Source organism: Microcaecilia unicolor, chromosome 7, assembly GCF_901765095.1.
Source record: "Microcaecilia unicolor chromosome 7, aMicUni1.1, whole genome shotgun sequence".
Lineage (NCBI taxonomy): Eukaryota > Metazoa > Chordata > Amphibia > Gymnophiona > Siphonopidae > Microcaecilia > Microcaecilia unicolor.
Genome location: NC_044037.1, coordinates 49,264,688 through 49,283,510, shown reverse-complemented (window position 1 = coordinate 49,283,510; position 18,823 = coordinate 49,264,688). Strand labels below are relative to the sequence as shown.

The 18,823-nt window shown below is 41.6% G+C and overlaps 1 protein-coding gene across 1 annotated transcript in view; it reads right to left on the bottom strand.

Annotated features, from left to right (window-relative positions):
- Nucleotides 1-18,143, bottom strand: part of LOC115474985 (sodium- and chloride-dependent neutral and basic amino acid transporter B(0+)-like) — a 127,914-nt gene extending 109,771 nt beyond the window's left edge. The window contains exons 1-3 of the mRNA XM_030210726.1: nt 18,035-18,143; nt 11,832-11,963; nt 5,145-5,306 (exon numbers count right to left, since the gene is read on the bottom strand). Of these exons, the coding sequence (XP_030066586.1) occupies nt 5,145-5,306; nt 11,832-11,963; nt 18,035-18,104 (364 nt within the window). The 5' untranslated portion in view covers nt 18,105-18,143. The remainder of the gene's footprint in view (nt 1-5,144; nt 5,307-11,831; nt 11,964-18,034) is intronic.
- Nucleotides 18,144-18,823: the final 680 nt, after the last annotated feature.

Here is an 18,823-nt window from a genome sequence, read left to right as displayed (position 1 = left end):
GTGTTTTCTAAAGTAGCTGGGGCCAGGGAGTTCACATCAGAGCTCCAGTCAGGGAGTTAGGGGGAGGGGTGGAGAGGTAATGTGGTATAGAGCGTGTGTGAGTAGATATTGAGGCTAGGAGTGTACACGGGCTAGGAGCTTTGTATGTAGGACAGGGGTACATGTAGGGTGTGTAAGGAGGTAACTAAGAAACTAAGGGTATGTGGAGGGTATATGCTGTAGGTGAGATGTGTAAGGTGTATGAGTAGGAGCTTCTATATTTTGGAGGCATAGTGGAGTGTGATATATGAGAGTGTGTGTATGTGACACATGTCCGTGTGGGGTATTTGTGGATGTGGTGCAGAGGTGAGGCAGGATGTGTATATGAGTAAGAGACAAAGGAGAAAGTTGTAGGACACATAGTGAGGAAAGGGGGGTGGACTGGTCTGAGAAAGGTTCTTCCTGGGATGATGGTGCAGTCCTCGTTAAGGAGGTATGTAAGATGAGACTGTAGGGAGGGTATCAGGTATATAGTAGAGGAGAAGAGTCTGCAGGGATCATGTTGGATGGGTGTGACTGAGGGGACTTATCTAAGGTGGATCTGCAGGGAGGGTGTGGGGCACTGTTCCCTCTAAGCTGAGTGGGAGTCCTCCAACTGCATTATAGCCATTGAGGGATGGTACTTCATTATTGTATTTTCAAATCACTAGGGACAGACAGGTTCTCTGGTGTCCCACAGAGTTTGCCTGTCTCTTATTATTCAAAATGAGATGGTGAAACAGCACCCCACAATGGCAGGACTATAGGTGGAGCATAGAAGAAACAGTGGTGTGGGGGTGTAGCGGAAGGGAAGTGTCTCCTGTCCATTGGCATAGTTTTCCTTCTTACTTAAGGCAAGGGGGCACAGGCCAAGGACAAGAAAGTCATTGTAATGGGATATTTCCAGGGTGCAAAGACATGCTTCTGAAAAAATTACAAACTGCCCAGAACACAGCTGCTAGGCTTATTTATGGTAAATCGAGGTTTGAAAGCTCAAGACCGCTGCGTGAGAAACTGCATTGGCTCCCTGTCAAGGACCAAATAACATTTAAAATTTGCGCTCTGGTGCATAAAATTCTCTATGGTGAAGCCCCTGCGTATATGGACATCCTTGTCAGCTTACCACCTCGAAACTCTCACAGATCAGCTCGCTTGTACTTAAATCTGCATTACCCAATCTACAGAGGCCTCAAGTATAAAACCACCTACGCCTCCACCTTTTCCTATATTAGCGCACAACTGTGGAATGGTCTACCTAAATTTGTGAAATTTACCCCTGATCGTCCGACCTTGTAAAAATACCTTAAGACCTTCTTATTCGGAAAAGCTTACGCTCCTGACCCGCCCTGCACCGCTGCCTATTGAATTCAATTTCTCTTTCCACATTTCCCCACCTCTGCTATTACTCTCTAGCCTCTTTCACTACAATGCCATTGACTGTTTGTTGTAGAATTGATGTATGACTTTTGTAAATTTCTGTAAGCCACATTGGGCCTGCCCTTGGGTGGGAAAATGTGGGATATAAATGCTATAAATAAATAAATAAATAAATAAATATTGGCTGTGGTGTGGAGGGGGACTAATTCAGCATTAGCCCTCATAATATTTGGCGAGATATCGCTCTCGCCATAGCAATCCCAAATTGCACCTACACCCAGGTCTGTAAGGAGAGAGTGGGGTAGAGGTTCAGTGAAAGGTCTGAAGAAAAGTTGTATGTGAGGATCAGGGGAAGTAGTGGAGGGTTCATGGAACACGCCCCACCTCTTCCTCTTTCCTGTGGTATATATAAACCATTTTTTTTAAAGACTAGGAGCTGTAAGAAGGCAACTACAGCATACACACTGCACTTACTTCTAGCTGTGCTACACTTGCTAAGCCACCTCCCAATCTCATCATAAAACTCTTCCTCCCATGTAGCCCAGCAGCAGGCGAAGTGCTTAAGTGCTTCATCTTGGACTGTGACAAGATCATGGTCTCATGGCTCTTAGCACAAGACTTCAGCCCCATGACAACAGGAAATGTAGTGCTTTATGTGCTGCTGGACATGCAGCGGGGGGGGGGAAGAGTTTTATGATAAGATCAGGATATGATTTGGCAAGTGTAGAATGCGCCACATTCACCTCATTCCACTAGTTCCTCATCTTTTTTTCAAGCTAGGGTTGGTTGAGCACCAGGTGGCCCCTTGCTGTGGTCAGCCCCCAGCTTTTTGATAGGCTCACTCCACGGTAGCTGTACCTTTGGTGTGGGGTGTATGTGGGTGTGAGGTATATTCAAACGATGGGGAATGTGTCTTACTGGGTACGGATCAGTATGTTTGTACTGTAGATATGTGATGAACTTTTGAGGAGGAGTATGGGTATCTGTGTGTGAAGGATTGTGTGTATATCTGTGGACAGATATGTATTTGTAGGATGTGTGTGTATGTGTTGATGTATTTGCAGTATATATATGAGTAAGACATGTATGTGGTGTATGTATAGTGTGTATGTTTGGAGGTTTGGTGATGGATAAATATTGAATCCTGATACAGGTTTATGCGCATGTTTGGGCGTCCTAAGTGACGACCTGGTGGATGACTGGTTTCGAGTACCCAACAGTCTGCGATAGCCGGTAAGCATGGTCATATTTGTTTAGAAATAATGGAGAAAGTGTAATAGAGAGTGAATTATATGCTGTTGTTCATTCAGATTGTGACCCCTGAAGACGCTCGGAGGAGCGAAACACGTACGTGTAGGGTCCTTGTGAAAAAGAGAATGTATCGCTAAAGATCTAAACCAATGATGTCTTCATGTCTTCAGTTACGAGGAACAGTGCAAGCAGTTATGTGATAATAACTGACAATCAAGATGGTGAAAATTACATGAATTTTCCAGGATGTATACGGTCTTGGAGTAAAATATTTTAAGGACAATTTTGCCTATTAAGTGAAGTAACAGTGGATTTTTTGCAAATTGAAAAACTTGTTTACAACAGAATGATACCAGTTTTTGGATAACCTCGAAGTGATTGGGTTCTTGGAAGAACCTGGAAGAACTTTCTAGTACTATATTTGTGTATAATCGCATTGAGTGTGTTGCTATCTGGTCAGATTAACCACTGTCGGACTTGATTGGCAAGTTTTGAGAAAATATACATTCTTATACGGGTAATTTGAATAGGTTTAAAATGTGGGGATATACGTATAAGTATTGTATGAATGGATGAAGAGTGAATGGTGTTATTTGTGGATGTTAACAAATAATGAACAATAATGTGAATATGTAAAGTGCAATAATGGAATAAAGATTTATAAGCATTAATAGTTGTGTTAGAATTTGCTTGTTTGGAGGTGTATATATGAGAGAATGGGGGTATGTGGGCATGCATGTATGTATGTATATACATATACCTGGGCGAATCTCTTCATAAAAGTGGTTAATAAATCCCAAACTGTGTACAGTAGACATGTGAGGAGATGTGGGGAAGGGGGGTATGCAGTTATGCAGGTAGAACGTTGTAAGGTATGGATGTAGTGTTTGATAACCGGATTGTTTGTGTGCATGGGGGATTTTGCTGGTAACGTAACTTGAATTGTGCTTCAGGGTTTTCTTTGTCAGTATTTCACTGTCTTGAACTGCGGGGACTTTTTTTTGGAAGCCCCTGACATTTCTGGTTTTTGAATTTGAGTTTCCCATTTTCTTAAAGCAAGCCAAAGTTTGTGACTTTTTCTCTGTTATTTGGAGAGTTACTGGCAGATAATCATACACTGTTTCCATCCATCTGCCTAACTGTTTAGTGGGCCCTAGACAAACAACTGCTTGACACCCCATCATAATGTAAACACATTTCTAAAATTATAACAAACTAAGAGAGTCTTTTACTAAGGCGCACTCACGTTTTTGGCGCGTGCTAAAATTGGGTGCGCGCTAAACGTTTCAGATGCCAATGCATTCCTATGGGCATCTCTAACATTTAGCATGCCCCCAATTTTAGCGCACGCCAAAAACGTGAGCACGCCTTAGTAAAAGACCCTCTATACCCCATATTTATTATTTACACTATACTTTGTATTACATTATGCATATCTGATACATTCTATTTCTTTACTCCCAATTCCCTTGACAACTAATGTACCTTAATTGTAACCAGGGCCGGTCTTAGGCAGAGGCGACCAAGGCGGCCGCATAGGGCCCCGCGCCTAAGGGGGCCCCGCGCGGCCCGCCTCGTCTGCCTCACCTCTCCTACCACCGCCAATGCTCGCCTGCCCTCCATGTCCAGCGACGCGACTCTCCAGTCCTCGTTCCCCTGCTCCACCTCCCTCCAGCCATCTGAGCCCCCCCCCTCCCCGACCCGCCAAACGACCCTCGTCTACCACCCGACCCGCCGGCACCTCACCTGACCCAGCATTTTTAAAAAAGCTACAAGCGGCAGTGCCTCCTCGCGTCTGTAAAAGAAGAAAAGTCGCTTTGTCCATTGGCCGGCCTTCCCTCATGTCCCGCCCTTGCAGAAGTTACATCAGAGGGTGGGACATGAGGTCTGCATAGGGCCCCGCACTTGCTAAGACCGGCCCTGATTGTAACAATACTCTATTATTCTCTTACCGTTAATGACAGCTGTCATTGCGGCATAATGTAAGCCACATTGAGCCTGCAAAGAGGTGGGAAAATATGGGATACAAATGCAGCAAATAAATAAAATATGATTCTGACTACAGGGAAAAGTCAGCAGAACAGGAAGCAACAGGTAAGAAGTGTTGCTTGCCTACTTCTCCAGCCAAACACAGGCGGTGGGGACAACAGACAGACCTCTGATGGCAGTACTGGCTCAGGTCCTTTCTCTCTCTCTCCTCCTCCCCTATCTCTTTTCTTTCTGCCAACAAATGGCTTACCAGTGTATAAATCTGCCTTGGATGCCACTGAATTAACACACTTGTAAGGGCCGTTCCTAAATATTTGTGCCCTAGGCACACGCCTAGTTTGCCTATGCCTTAATCCTGCCCTGGATGGAGAGACAGGCACAGATCCCTTTTACATATTTCTTTCCAATGTTCCATATACAAAAGCATGAAGCCCTTTCTGAATCAGATTATTGTTAATTAAGGCAATCCCAATATGGTTTATTAAGCCAAAAAATATTTTAAAAATTACCTTTGGGTTCTCTGCCGCACATCTCATCTGCCCACTCAAAGCAGTCTGCCCATGGTACCACACTTTGTAATGAGGCAAATAGATAATACAGACTGTAGGAAATTATAACATTATAATAAATAGACACATATGCTGACATTAGAACCATACTGATTCCCACACCTGGAAAAGAAAAACAGTAAAAATACTCAGTATAGATAAAAATGTCAAATGCAAGGTTTATATAAATGCTTCATAGTTGTTCTTATGTACTGTGTGAAAAGTAAAATTTAAAATATATATATATAAATGCTTCATACACACAAAATTTGAAAGATTTTCATGGTTATTTTTGAAGTTCTATTCAAGATTTGGACATGCATTTCCACTTGCATCTCAGACACGCATAGAAAACCCAATTTTAATAAAGCCTGAATTTACAAGTCCACATTGCGAATATGTGTATTTGTCAAGGGGGCATGTTTTGAGGTTATTTTAAGCAGAACTAGGGTAGATTCAAGAAACACACATATATTCCTGATTTCAGGAAGGGAATGGACGTCTATGCTTGTGAAGATCAATTTTGGGATTTACAGTTTGATTGTTTGGACTGTGTGCTTTTTGTGCCCCCTACCCCCCCCCCCCCCCCCCCCCCGCGCAAAAAATATGAAATGTGGTCTTTTTACCTACTTGGCAGAATGTAGACATGTAGGTATCTGAAAACGCTGACATACACATCTATGTTTCAGCAATCACATGTCTATACTCAGAAATACCCACAAACACACGTAAGTTCTGTTACATCGATGTGTATGTTGATGCATTGCCCCCGCTGATGTTTTAGAATTTGACAATTAAGAGGGTCTCTTACTAACGCTTAACCCGAGTTATCTGCAGCAGGGCCCGTAGGAATAAAATGGACCCAGCTGCAGATAACTCGAGCTAAGTTTTAGTAAAAGACCCGCTAAATGAGTACTGTATCCACATATAGACCCCCTTTTACTAAGGTGCGCTCACGTTTTGAGCGCACGCTAAATGTTAAGAGGTAAATGTACTCACTCTGCTGCTCCCCAGTATCTCTCCACACTCGTCCTTCCCTACACCCCTTCCCGTGCACTCCGCTCCATGGATAAATCCTTCTTATCTGTTCCCTTCTCCACTACTGCCAACTCCAGACTTCGCGCCTTCTGTCTCGCTGCACCCTACGCCTGGAATAAACTTCCTGAGCCCCTACGTCTAGCCCCATCCTTGGCCACCTTTAAATCTAGACTGAAAGCCCACCTCTTTAACATTGCTTTTGACTCGTAACCACTTGTAACCACTCGCCTCCACCTACCCTCCTCTCTTCCTTCCCGTTCACATTAATTGATTTGATTTGCTTACTTTATTTAATTTTTGTCTATTAGATTGTAAGCTCTTTGAGCAGGGACTGTCTTTCTTCTATGTTTGTGCAGCACTGTGTATGCCTTGTAGCGCTATAGAAATGCTAAATAGTAGTAGTAGTAGTAGGCGCCAGTGCATTCCTATGGGGGTCTCCAACATTTAGCGTGTGCCCAATTTTAGCGCACTCTAAAAACGTGAGCACGTCTTAGTAAAAGACCCCCATAGCCAGCATATATACTTCTTTTCATGCATATGTTTTAGAAGAGGATCTCCATCAGCAGATTCTTTTTAAATTACTGCTGGAATTCTACATGTCCCAACATAGACATCTCAATTCCAATTTCTCTATTTTTTCTAAAAACCTGACTTATGTTCTTACTACCTACATAATATCTGTCATAGGCTAAAAGCAGCTGTGTCGAGTCACCTTTGATGTTATCCAATAAAGTCTTTTATCATCCATTCGTCTCCTTCACTGATTGGAAAGAGCCTACCTTCCCTACTCCCTCTCTGCTCTACACTGAACTGTTGTCCGTAGGGAACCAGGGCACCTCCGCCTCCGTGTGGCTCTTCTCATAAAGTATGTTACAGCATTAGTGCACAGTAATTGCATTAACACGTTTTATTAGTATATAAATATTGCAGAGAATGGTGTCTGGAACACTAATTTCTGTTAGCACAAGGTAGCACTTTTAGAAAATACAGCCGTGAACTTGGTGGCCAAGACTCTATATTGTTACACACACACACTGGACAATAATCAAAAAAATGTATGTGGGTAAATACTGTATATGTTTACCATCATACGAATGAGATTTGATTGCTGTTTCTTTCCACCCACCTCCCAACCACATAACCATACAAAGAAAAAGAGGCAGAATTAGGTAGGGGTGTGTGCAGACAAAACATTTCAGTACATTTTCAGATTTTTCTAAATATTTCCCAACTTCTGGTGTTTTCTTCAATTCATTTCACATTTATGCTTTAATAATAATAATTATTATTATTAACATGTGTTAGAGGTTTTAATGACACAGAAATCAGTTGTGTGTATATTAATCTATAGGTTAACGAGTGTTAAATCAATTATTTATGCAATAATATTTTTGATGTGCCTTAATACACCAAAGGGATAATTTTATAACAGTATTAATATATTTAAGTGCCTGGGGAGCACCTAGGTTCAAAGAAGGGCGATCAAAATGATTAAAGGGATGGAACTCCTCTCATATGAGGAAAGGCTTAAGAGGTTAGGACTCTTCTACTTGGAAAAGAGATGGCTGAGGGTGAATATGATATAGGTATACAAAATACTTAGTGATGTAGAACGGGTAAACATAAATCAATTTTTTTTTACAAAGTAGAGGGAACACTCAGGGAAGTTACATGGTACTACTTTTAAAGCGATCGGGGAGGAAATATGTTTTCACTCAGCAAATAACTAAGCTCTGGAATGCATTGCCAGAGGATGTAGTATCAGTGGTTAGTAATTTGTCAGGTACTTGTGACCTGAACTGACCACTGGTAGAAGCAGGATACTGGGCTAGATGGACCATTGGTCCTATCCAATATGGCTATTCTTATGTTCTTATATCCTGAAAATCACACAGGGAGGGATGCCTCTAGGACCATGTTTGTGGACCACTGCTCTATGATTTGATAGGAACTAGATCCCTTTTGTTTGTTTACATTGAACTCAAAATACTTTTGGTACAATATTGAGCTAGCAGCCAGTGAGGCCGGGAATAGGCTGCTATATGTTTTCTATTTCAACCACACAATTAAAAGTATTTTTGATCAATTTAAACCATGTTCTAGCTGTGTTTGTGAAGTTCCCTCAGCCCATGCTTGTTCACAGTGTCTCAAGTGGTTCAGACAGTGGGATCTGTGTTTCTCAGTTTAAAAGGAGGCAAATCTACTAACCTTTAGTACTTATTACAGTGTAGGGATATGTACATGGGCTAAAGTGAGTAGCTGTGCCCTAAAGAGAGACTGGAAGAAATTTATTTACAGCTGGACAGGCATGATTTTTTTTTCTCAGTTTGTACTAGTGGGGAAAATGCTAGAGGTCAGAATAGAACAGTTACTCCAGGACAGCAGCTGCAGTAAATTATGCAGGTGCAACAGTGAACAACAGCAAGCTGTCCAAAAATCTTTAGTATTACAACAGAGTTCTCTGGCTCAAGTGTCCCAAGTGCTGCAGAGGCCTAATCTAATCTTATGTGAGTTATTCACCATGAAAGTCCCAACTAAAGTTTGAGGATGATTAATTTATAAGGGGTATTACAACAGATAGCTTAAAAAGAGCAATAGAATAAAAAAATTATTGAAACCCATTGTGAGACCCCGGGCAAGGGTTATAGGGGTGACACAAAGGAAGCGTTCATCAGCTTGGTTAATACTACACTAAGGTCACATGACACTGCAGGAGGCTTGATAGGAGGGTTCAACAGAAACAAGTCCTGCATGAACTGAACAACTAAAGGCTGTAGAGAGATGGGTTTATTTTCTACAAGCTGGTGATAAGTGTACTTGCACTAAGGAGTACTCTAATGGAGCTGGTTTGCTGTGTGCTATTAAGGTGTTTCATTTGTATTGTGCTAACATTGTATCATATCTATATTATATGAATGTTCTTCGATGTTGCCTACTATGATATTCATATTCTGATGACATTTATCATATTTCTGTCATATGATTGTTTTATAGTGCTGTTAAACGTTTATATTTCTGGTTCTGTATCAAATTAGCCCTACTACTAGGATTCAATTTGACATATTCAAGTTTACTTGGTAGATTGTATTTATGCTTATATTTGGTCATTCTACTATTGTTATACTGTTAACAAAATTTTTGTTCTGATTTTTAGAAACCCTATTCACGATTTACACATGGAAAAAACAATGTTCACAAAGTCGGTGTGTACACATGAAAAGCTATACAAGTGTATGGGAGAAGGGGGCATGTTGTGGGCATGTTGAGGTTGGGGCTAGGGTGGAACAGAAATCTAAACATTTATACCTGCCCTTTCCCATTAATAAGGGCAAATCACTGCCAGTAAGGTGCAGTAAGAGCTCCCCTCTTACTTCACCTTACTGGCTAACCACCTTCCCTAATCCCAACCCACTCCCACTCATACCCTTCCGATAGGAACCTCCCAATCACAATTCCCCCCATTGCCTCCCTCCAGAGAGGTAATCTCCTGGCATCGGGTCAACCTGGCTCCCTTTGATCCCACCTGGCATCAAATCTTCCAATCATCCCCTCGAGCCTCCCTGTAATTGCCATTCAAGGCCCTCATGATGCCAAGGCACTACCAGTACTTGATCATAGGCCAATTTTCCCCTGCATCCCCTATCCCCCCATTGATGCCATTTTGATGCTGGTGCCACTGGGCCATTAGGGATGCCCTCCTGGTAAGTTCCAGAGTGGGTAAGGGGTACAGGGGGGGTGGAGACGTGGATGGCGATTGAGGGGAGGTTGATTTGTGAGGAAGGATCAGAGAGAATATGATTCCAGGGAGATGAGGACCATAGGGATGAGACCTGATGTTAAGGGATTAGCTCTACCGGGGGGGGGGGGGGGGATGAATTGAGTTGTAATCAGGAATGAACTCATGGAGGGTATTGGGATCAGGGGTAAACTCTTTTAGGGATGTATGATAAAGGGAGATAAGCTCATGAAGGGGGGAGACAGCTTTGTCAAAGGAGGGAAGATGTGTTCAGGTAGGTTTACAAAATTGTCTGCCATACATGGGACACTCAAGGAAGTTACATTACATAGAAATACTTAAAACAAATAGGAGGAAATATTTTTTCACTCAAAGAATTCTTGAGTGAAAAAATATTTCCTCCTATTTGTTTTAAGTATTTCCATGTAATGTAACTTCCTTGAGTGTCAGTTAAGCTCTGGAACTCATTGCCAGAGGATGTGGTATCGCAGGTTAATGTATCAGGGTTTACAAAATGTTTGGACAAGTTCCTAGAGGAAAAGTCCATAGTCTGTTATTGAGATGGACATGAAGGAAGCCACTACGTGCCCTGGGATTGGTAGCATGAAATGGTGCTACTAATTGGGTTTCTGCCAGGTACTTGTGACCTGAATTGGTCACTACTGGAAGCAGGATATTGGGCTAAATAGACCATTGGTCTGACACAGTATGGCTAGTTATGTTCTTATGTTTTTTAACCAACATGTATCAGTGGCAACATGCACATATGTAAGACAGTGTTTTCCATTTTTTTATACATGTAAGTTTGTGAAAGTGCTATTTCCCCTAAACATAGCTGGCACCTTAACCTACCCATCTTTCCCCGAGTTGGAAATATGTTGATATTTTCATGATACCTATATGTGCTCATCTGTCTTTCTAAAATGATGGTCAAAAACACAATTGGTCACTTCCATGTGTATTTTTTAGAATGAACAAACTATCTAAAAGGTGCCTGCACATATCAAGCTGTACCTGCTGTACACCACCTTGGACAAATCTCTTTATAAGGCAGTTAATAAAACCCAATAAATAAATCAAGCATACTTTTAGTTTTAAAAAATGGTGTCTTGCGATGAGGTCCAGTGACACACATCCAAAAGAGACCACAGAAAAATGAAGATATCCCTGTGCTTTGAATGTTCTTTAAGCTAGAGAAGCTTCCTTAGCAGGTGTCGTCGGAGATATTATCTATGCTATAAGGATATGTTATCCTGCTTATCCTCAGAGAAATGCAAAGTTTCATTAACAGATAATTTGCAATAATAAGCTGAACGCTGTTAAAATCTGTAGATATACTTTTCTTCCCTGTAATCAACCATTTTCTCAATTGCTATGCTCATTTTCTTAGATATTAAGAGCCCTGTTTACTAAGCTGCACTAAGGGTACGCTAGGGTTTTTAGAGTGCACTAAATGCTAAAGACAACCATAGGAATATACGGGTGTCTCTAGCATTTAGCACACGCTAATTTTAGGCGTGCACTTAAAACGCTAGCGCATCTTAGTAAACAGGGCCCTAAGATGCCTACTCCAAATTTGTAACTGCCATGACACCCCTAACCTCATTAGTAATTATCACTGCTTAGCAATTTGAATTTCCATTTCCAGTTTCACATCTTCTGTTCTCATTCCTTTGTCTTTCATCTTTTTACTCTCATACCTGAGCTCCTTGTCCATCCTATGTTTTTAATAAGTAGCCTTATGAAACATACACTTTTGTGATATTCTTCACTAATCTCATTTATGGTTGAGGCTGATTAAATGAATTAATTAATCATTAACATTGATTGTTAATGTTAACAGCATAGACATGAAGAAACACAATGTCACTGACCTTGGAATATTGGTGCACACTTCCACACTAAAATTGGTCCCAAGTTGGCATATTGCCCAAGAGCACATTCTAGGAAGAACAAAGGCAAACCAGCAAGTGCCAGCATCAATGTATATGGAATGAGAAATGCACCTGAGAGTTTAATTAAAGATTGTAAAATTAACCTTGCTTGCACTTCTCATTGTAGAAGTTAGATGTTCCACTTGAATTTTCAAAACATTGCTGCCATATTCTGAAAAACAATACTTTTAGATCCTATTTTGGAGAATTGAAGAGAATGCACACTGGAGTTATATCATTAAAGGAAACTTCATTAATGTGACTTTATATTTCTATCTACCTCCCTGTTTACTAAGCCGCGCAGCAGTGCTGACAGAGCTGTGTCGACGCTAGCACGGCTTAGTAAACAGGGAGGTAAGATTGTTATTGTGGCATATATAAGCTATGTACTGACATTTTAAGGAATGCAGTATGGATACTTTCAAACATCCACATCATATTTCCCTACATGCTAGAACATTGCATTTTAAGATCTGCATGTGTGTATATAAATATATATAAACTAGTAAAAAAGGCCCGTTTCTGACACAAATGAAACGGGCGCTAGCAAGGTTTTCCTCGGAGTGTGTATGTTTGAGAGAGTGTATGTGAGAGTGACTGTGTGTGAGAGAGAGAGTGAATGTGCGAGTGTGTGTATGTGTGAGAGAGAGCAAGAGTGAGTCTGAGTGCGAGTGTGTCTGTGAGAGAGAGAGTGTGTGTGTGAGAATGAGAGTGTGTGCAAGTGCGTATGTGAGACAGTGTGAGAGAGAGAGATTGTGTTTCACACAGATACAGTGTGTGCGAGAGAGAGAGTGTGTGTGAGACAGACTGTCTGTGAGACTGAGTGTATGAGACCAAGAGAGTGTGTGAGTGACTGTGTGACACATAGAGAGTGAATGTGATACAGTGAGACAGAGTGTGTGAGAGACAGTGTGTGAGAGTGAGAGAAAGACATTGACTGACTGAGAGAGAGAGAGAGAGAGAGAGAGAGAGTGTGTGTGTGAGAGAGAGTGTGTGTATGACAGAGATACCTCCCCCCTCTCTGGTGTCAGCCCCCCCCCCCCCTTCTTGAGCGTTACTGTGCAGGATGCTGAGCTCTGGCTGTGCTTCAAGGAACTGACCAATCCTATTTAATAGAATGCACCTCCAACATTCTGAAGCCGAGAAACCTCATGTGGTTTGTCACTTCTGCTTGTGACGAATCCGGAAGTACGTGATGTCAATTCAAGAGATGGATACAGAGAGCAGGAATGCCTCAGCCATGCAGTCAGCTTCAGAATGTTGGAGGTGTGTTTTATTATATAGGATATCAGATCAGTACTCAAAAAAATATGTAGACATTTGATGCTGTTCCAAACAATTGTGTGCTTTAAAAAAAATTGGAGAGCATTATATATATAAAATTATAAGTATATTCTGCAATTCATATAATGCTATACGTAGGGTGGAATTAGGGTGCTCTGGGAACAGGGCAGCATAATTCATATAGATTATATGTATATGCACTGACATTTGACCTCTATGCATATATTGCCTAACCCACAATATTCATCAGCACTGCCCGGTTTAGTGGTGCTGAATATTGCCCTTGACCACCCATAAAAAATGGGCCGGTCAGGGGCAGTACAGGGGGCAGCAGTGGGAAGGAGTCTGAAGTTATGCGGACACTGATAAGATTCTGTGCCAGCACTCACATAGCTAAGTGGGTGAATTTAGGACAGCTCAAAAGCTGTTCTAATTCTTCCCTCTTAGCTATACAGGTGCTGGCACTGTGGCTGGCAACCGTATAACTTTTATTTTCTTTTTCAAGCCCCCCCATCCCCTTCCCAGGCCCCCAATAAAGCCTCCTTTTCCCCTCCACCCTCCCTCTGGCCCGCTGCCAAGAAAAGGTCCCCCCCCCCAGCTGTCTAAGTAGGTCCTCTGAGCCTGCCTGATGTCCCTGGTGGTCTGTGGGGATAGGAGCAAAGGCCACGCACTATTGCCTCTCGTCGCTTTCCTAAGAAAATGGCTGCGTGACCTCTCAAAGCAACGCATGGTTGGCACCACCTAACATTTACATGCCAGAAGCTACAGCAGCCTTAGAGCAGACATAATTGCTACAGCCTAAATGTGGTAAGGGTATATGCAACTTACAGTATTCTGTACGTTATGCGCATAATTGGGAGCCCTGCCCATGCTCCAGCCACATGTTTGCCCCCCTTGCAGATGCATTCTAAAGCATTTACGTGCACCCTTATAAAATGGTGCTTACATGCAGAAGTTCTAATTTTCTCAGCATTTACGCACGCAAGGGGTGCCTAACTATGAATGCCTAGTTATATGACAAACAAATATAGGTGGCAAAACAATGTGACAAGGTGGTGGACAAAGCCAAAAGGATTCTAGATTGCATAAAGGAAGGCAAAAGCAACAGAAGATAGGAGGTTTTAATGCCCCTGTACACATAGGCGGTCGGTGGCCCAACTGTTTGGGGAGGCTAAAGGGGGCAGGGTTAGGGGTGGGGCCAGGGGTGGAGCTTAAATTCATAATTGTCTGATAACACACAGAAAAAATAAATAAATAAAAAGTCACAATTAATACCTTTTATTAAATTTAGATATTAGATATGTATCATATGTCAAAGAATAAAGTGGTTGCTCAAAGCATATTCTAACCACAATCGCTCAACTGCAAAACACTATGCACAACTTTGTGCAAAAACACACTTCGAACCTTACTGTACCATAAATATTACACTGGGCAGAACCTAATACACCAACATACCATGACCCATACGGAAAATGCAGACCGTCAACAATATGAAACAAGGGATCATAATATCACAGTTCTCATGTAGAGCCACAAAACACCCTAATTCATGTTTAATGTGGGATAAAATGCCATAAATAAGTAAATAAATATAAACTTTTAATGTTGAGCACCTGATTCTCAAAGTGGGCATATTCCAAACACTATAATGAAAATAAAATGATCTTTTCTACCTTTGTTGTCTGGTGACTTTCTGATCATGCTGGCTAGTATCCGATTCTGCTGCTATCTGTCCTCAGTGCAGGTCAGGAAGTCATCCTCCTTAAATATCTCCCTGACAACCCAGGACACCTCCAGCCAACCACCCCCCCTGCTCTTCTAGCAGTAAGGTAAACAAACCATAAACCAATTTCTACAACTGGTTACACAAGGCTACAGGGCTTTCACTGCAGCTCCTGCTGTGAGGATGGAGGTAAATCAACAATTTAAACCCCTCAGGGGAGGCTTAGCCTCTCCAAGCCTCTTATACCGGGCGCCTTTGCCTGTACAGGTCATTGTTGGGGCCTCACCTGGAGTATTGTGTTCAGGTTTGGAGACTGTATCTCGCTAAAGACATAAAAAAAACTTGAAGCAGCTCAAGTGAAAGTGGCACAAATGGTATGGGGTTTGTGCCAAAGATGTATGAGAAGAGACTTGTAGACCTGAATATCTATACCCTAGAGGAAAGGAGGTACAGGGGAGATATGATATAGATGGTTAAATACTTGAAAGGTATTAATATACAAACAGATCTTTTTCAGATATGGGGAAAATGATAGAACTAGGGGACATAAATTCAGGTTACAGGGAGGTAGACTTAACAATAACATTAGGGAAGCAAAGTTACTTACCTGTAGTAGGTATTCTCTGAGGACAGCAGGATACAGAGCTTTACATCTGGGTGACATATAATCCAATAGAGCCCACGCAGGAATGCTGTCCACTTATTTACAACAAATCTTTGAAATCACTGCATGGCACATGAATGAACTTTCCTACCTGCTGTTGTCACATGAGACCTATCCAGTCAAATAGATAGCTCATAGAATACAACTCCAAAGGGAAGAAGGGTACATAAGGCTATATATCTTGCTGTCCTCAGAGAACACCTGCTATAAGTAAGTAATTTTGCTATCTCTAAAGACAAGCAGAATATCATAGCCTTACATCTGGTACTCCCTAGCTAAAAGACTGTCTGACCAAACTGACTGTCACATTGGGAGTCTTGATCTAAACAGTAGTGAGACGTGAACGTGTGGATTGAAGACTAGATTATAGCTCTGCAAATTTCCTCAGTGGAGGCTGATCTCAAGAGGGCTACTGACACTATCCTGGCTCTGATATTATGAGCCATGACCTGACCCTCTAGAGAAAGCCCAGCCTGGGCATAAGTAAAGAAAATGCAGTGTCCTAGCCAATTGAAAAAAGTGTGAAAGCCTTTTTTGTTTCAAAAGAAACAAAAAGCTGGGTAGACTGTCTATGAGTTTTAGTCCACTCCAAGTAGAAGGCCAAGGCTCTCTTGCAGTCCAAAGTATGACCTGCACTTTCACCTTTATGGGCATGAGTTCTCTGGAAAAATGTTAGAAGAACATTTGACTAGTTAAAATGGAATTCAACACTACCTTAGGAAGAAACGTAGGATGTGTATGCAGGACCAATCTATTGTTGTAAAACTTTGTGTTAGTTGGATCAGTTACTAAGGCCTGGAGCCCACTGACCCTGTGTACTGAAGTGATTGCCACCAAAAATAAGACCTCCCAGGTCAGGTACTTCAAGTGGCAGGTATTAAGAGGCTCTAAAGGAGCTTTCATCAGCTGTGTTAAAATGACATTGAGGTCCCATGATATTGCAGGAGGCTTAATGGTAGGCTTCAATAGAAGCAAGTCCTGCATGAAGAGAACAACTAGAGGCTGAACAAAGATAGGTTTGGTCTGTGCCCTGAGAAAGGCAAGGACAAATCAAACTCGGGTATATATATAAAGTATCACATACTATGTAAAATGAGTTTATCTTGTTGGGTAGACTGGATGGACCGTACAGGTCTTTATCTGCCGTCATTTACTATGTTACTATATATGTTTACCTTCTACCTGGTGACGATGGGTGCCAATTGCACTTTGGTAAACGCTAATACAGTTGATCTTGAGACCTGATTTTGACAGGTGCAGAAGGTATTCAAGCAGTTTTGTGTAGGTCAGGAAAAAGGATATAGGGCATTGCCCTCATACGAGATAGCAAAACTTCCATTTGAAACCATATGACCTCCTAGTCGAATCTCTTCTGGAAGCTAGCAGGACTTGAAAGACATTGACAGGCAAGTTCACTGAATCCACTACTATCCTCTTAACATCCAAACTGTGAGGGCTAGAAACTAGAGGTAGGGATATAGAAGGGATCCCTACTCATGTGATATCAGTGTTGGAAAAATTTCCAATCTCCATAGATCTCTGAAGGAAAGCTCTAGAAGAAGAGGAAACCATGTCTGTCTCAGCCAATAAGGGGTGCTTTTGATCTTGGTTCCCCTGTCCTGCTTGAGTTTCAGAAGAATTTTCACAATGAGAGATACTGGAGGATATGTGTACAGAAGACCCTCTAATACAGGAGGAAGGATCTGAGGCTGGTCTACCATGTGATGCCAATCTGGAACAGAACTGAGGGACTTTATTACGGTGAGTGGCAAAAAGATTTATCAAAGGAGGGTCTCACTATCAAAGATCTTCTAGGCTATGTCAGTATGGAGAAACCACTTAGCAGGTTGCAAAATCCAACTCAGTCTATCTGCCAGATATATGGGTCTAAGGAATTTCCCTTGAGAGATGGCCCATTTCCACAATCTGATTGCTTCCTTACACCGGAAGAAAGAGCCTGCCTCTCCCTACTTGTTTATGTAGTACATTGTAACAACCTGGTTGTCTTTCTGAATTGGAATTACTTAACTGGATAACCAATCTCTGAAAGCCCTTATACATGCCAAATACATGCATAAATGATAAAATACTGGCATACATGCATGCCTGTGTGCACATAAGCATATAAATGCTGAAAAGCATTCTGTATATCATGCATTTGACAGGTGGGAGTACACATGAGCATAGTCTGGGAAGAGCATGGGTAGAACTCACACTTGTGGGGATAACTTATACCTGGTTACGTTAGCATTATATAGGAAAGTAGATGCCTACTTTCTCTTATAGAATAAGTAACCTCTGAGCATGTAAATTTAGGTGAACTGTTATTGCCCTCTCTCTGTCAAAATCATTGTTTTAACTGTTAGCATGGCTGTTCATTAACTGCTTAACACATTTTAGGAAAATGTCCCCTAAGCATTGAATGTGATTTGAGAGTAAATGATATGTTATATCATGGAGATGTTATACCTCCTCCATTTTTATAAGCCAGATAAGGGAATCTCCAGACATTCCCCAAACCTACTGCATAGCCAATCATAGAGAGGAGGTAGTCCACTTTACTTGACCAGTTTCCTCGCTTTACCGTTGCATCATTGCCATCAGGATGGGGACCCTGGGAACAAATAACAGAGCAACTGACCATTGTGCAGACAGGTGAATCGAATAGCAAGGATGTTTAGATTTGCTCTAATGTTTTGCTAGAAGATACTAGGGATGGGCAGCAAGAATCATTTCCCTTGTCATTTCAGGAAATATATGTTTTCATTTGGCCATTTTTTTCATCATGGGGACAAAGTCATTGATTGCATTGAAAGAGGGTGAACTATGTGCAAAGAGGGTGCATTCTTTCTGAAAGATTGAGCACTATGCATGACTGTGCAGTGGTTTACACATGCATGATAATTTGCACATGTACCATGAGTCCTTTCTTTGCAAATAGTGTGCCCCTTTCAAAAGAGTGTGCACTATTATCTGCAAAAGGAAAAGCATTAATTTTTGTGTTCTTCTGCTCATTTTTGTTTGACAACATGCAATGACATGGGATAGGTCATTGACATATTCCATATTGTTGCAAATGAATACCCATCCCTAGAATATACTATATTCCTATAGTCAAAACATTCAACAACTATCTTGCTGCTGCATTTTCCATGAAATCTCTCAGATTTATGAAAATGCACAATTCAACATTTTCTTACCAAGCAGCAAAATGCTGGAGTGCTCTCACCTCATTTTCAGGAAGAAACTGAAAATGTT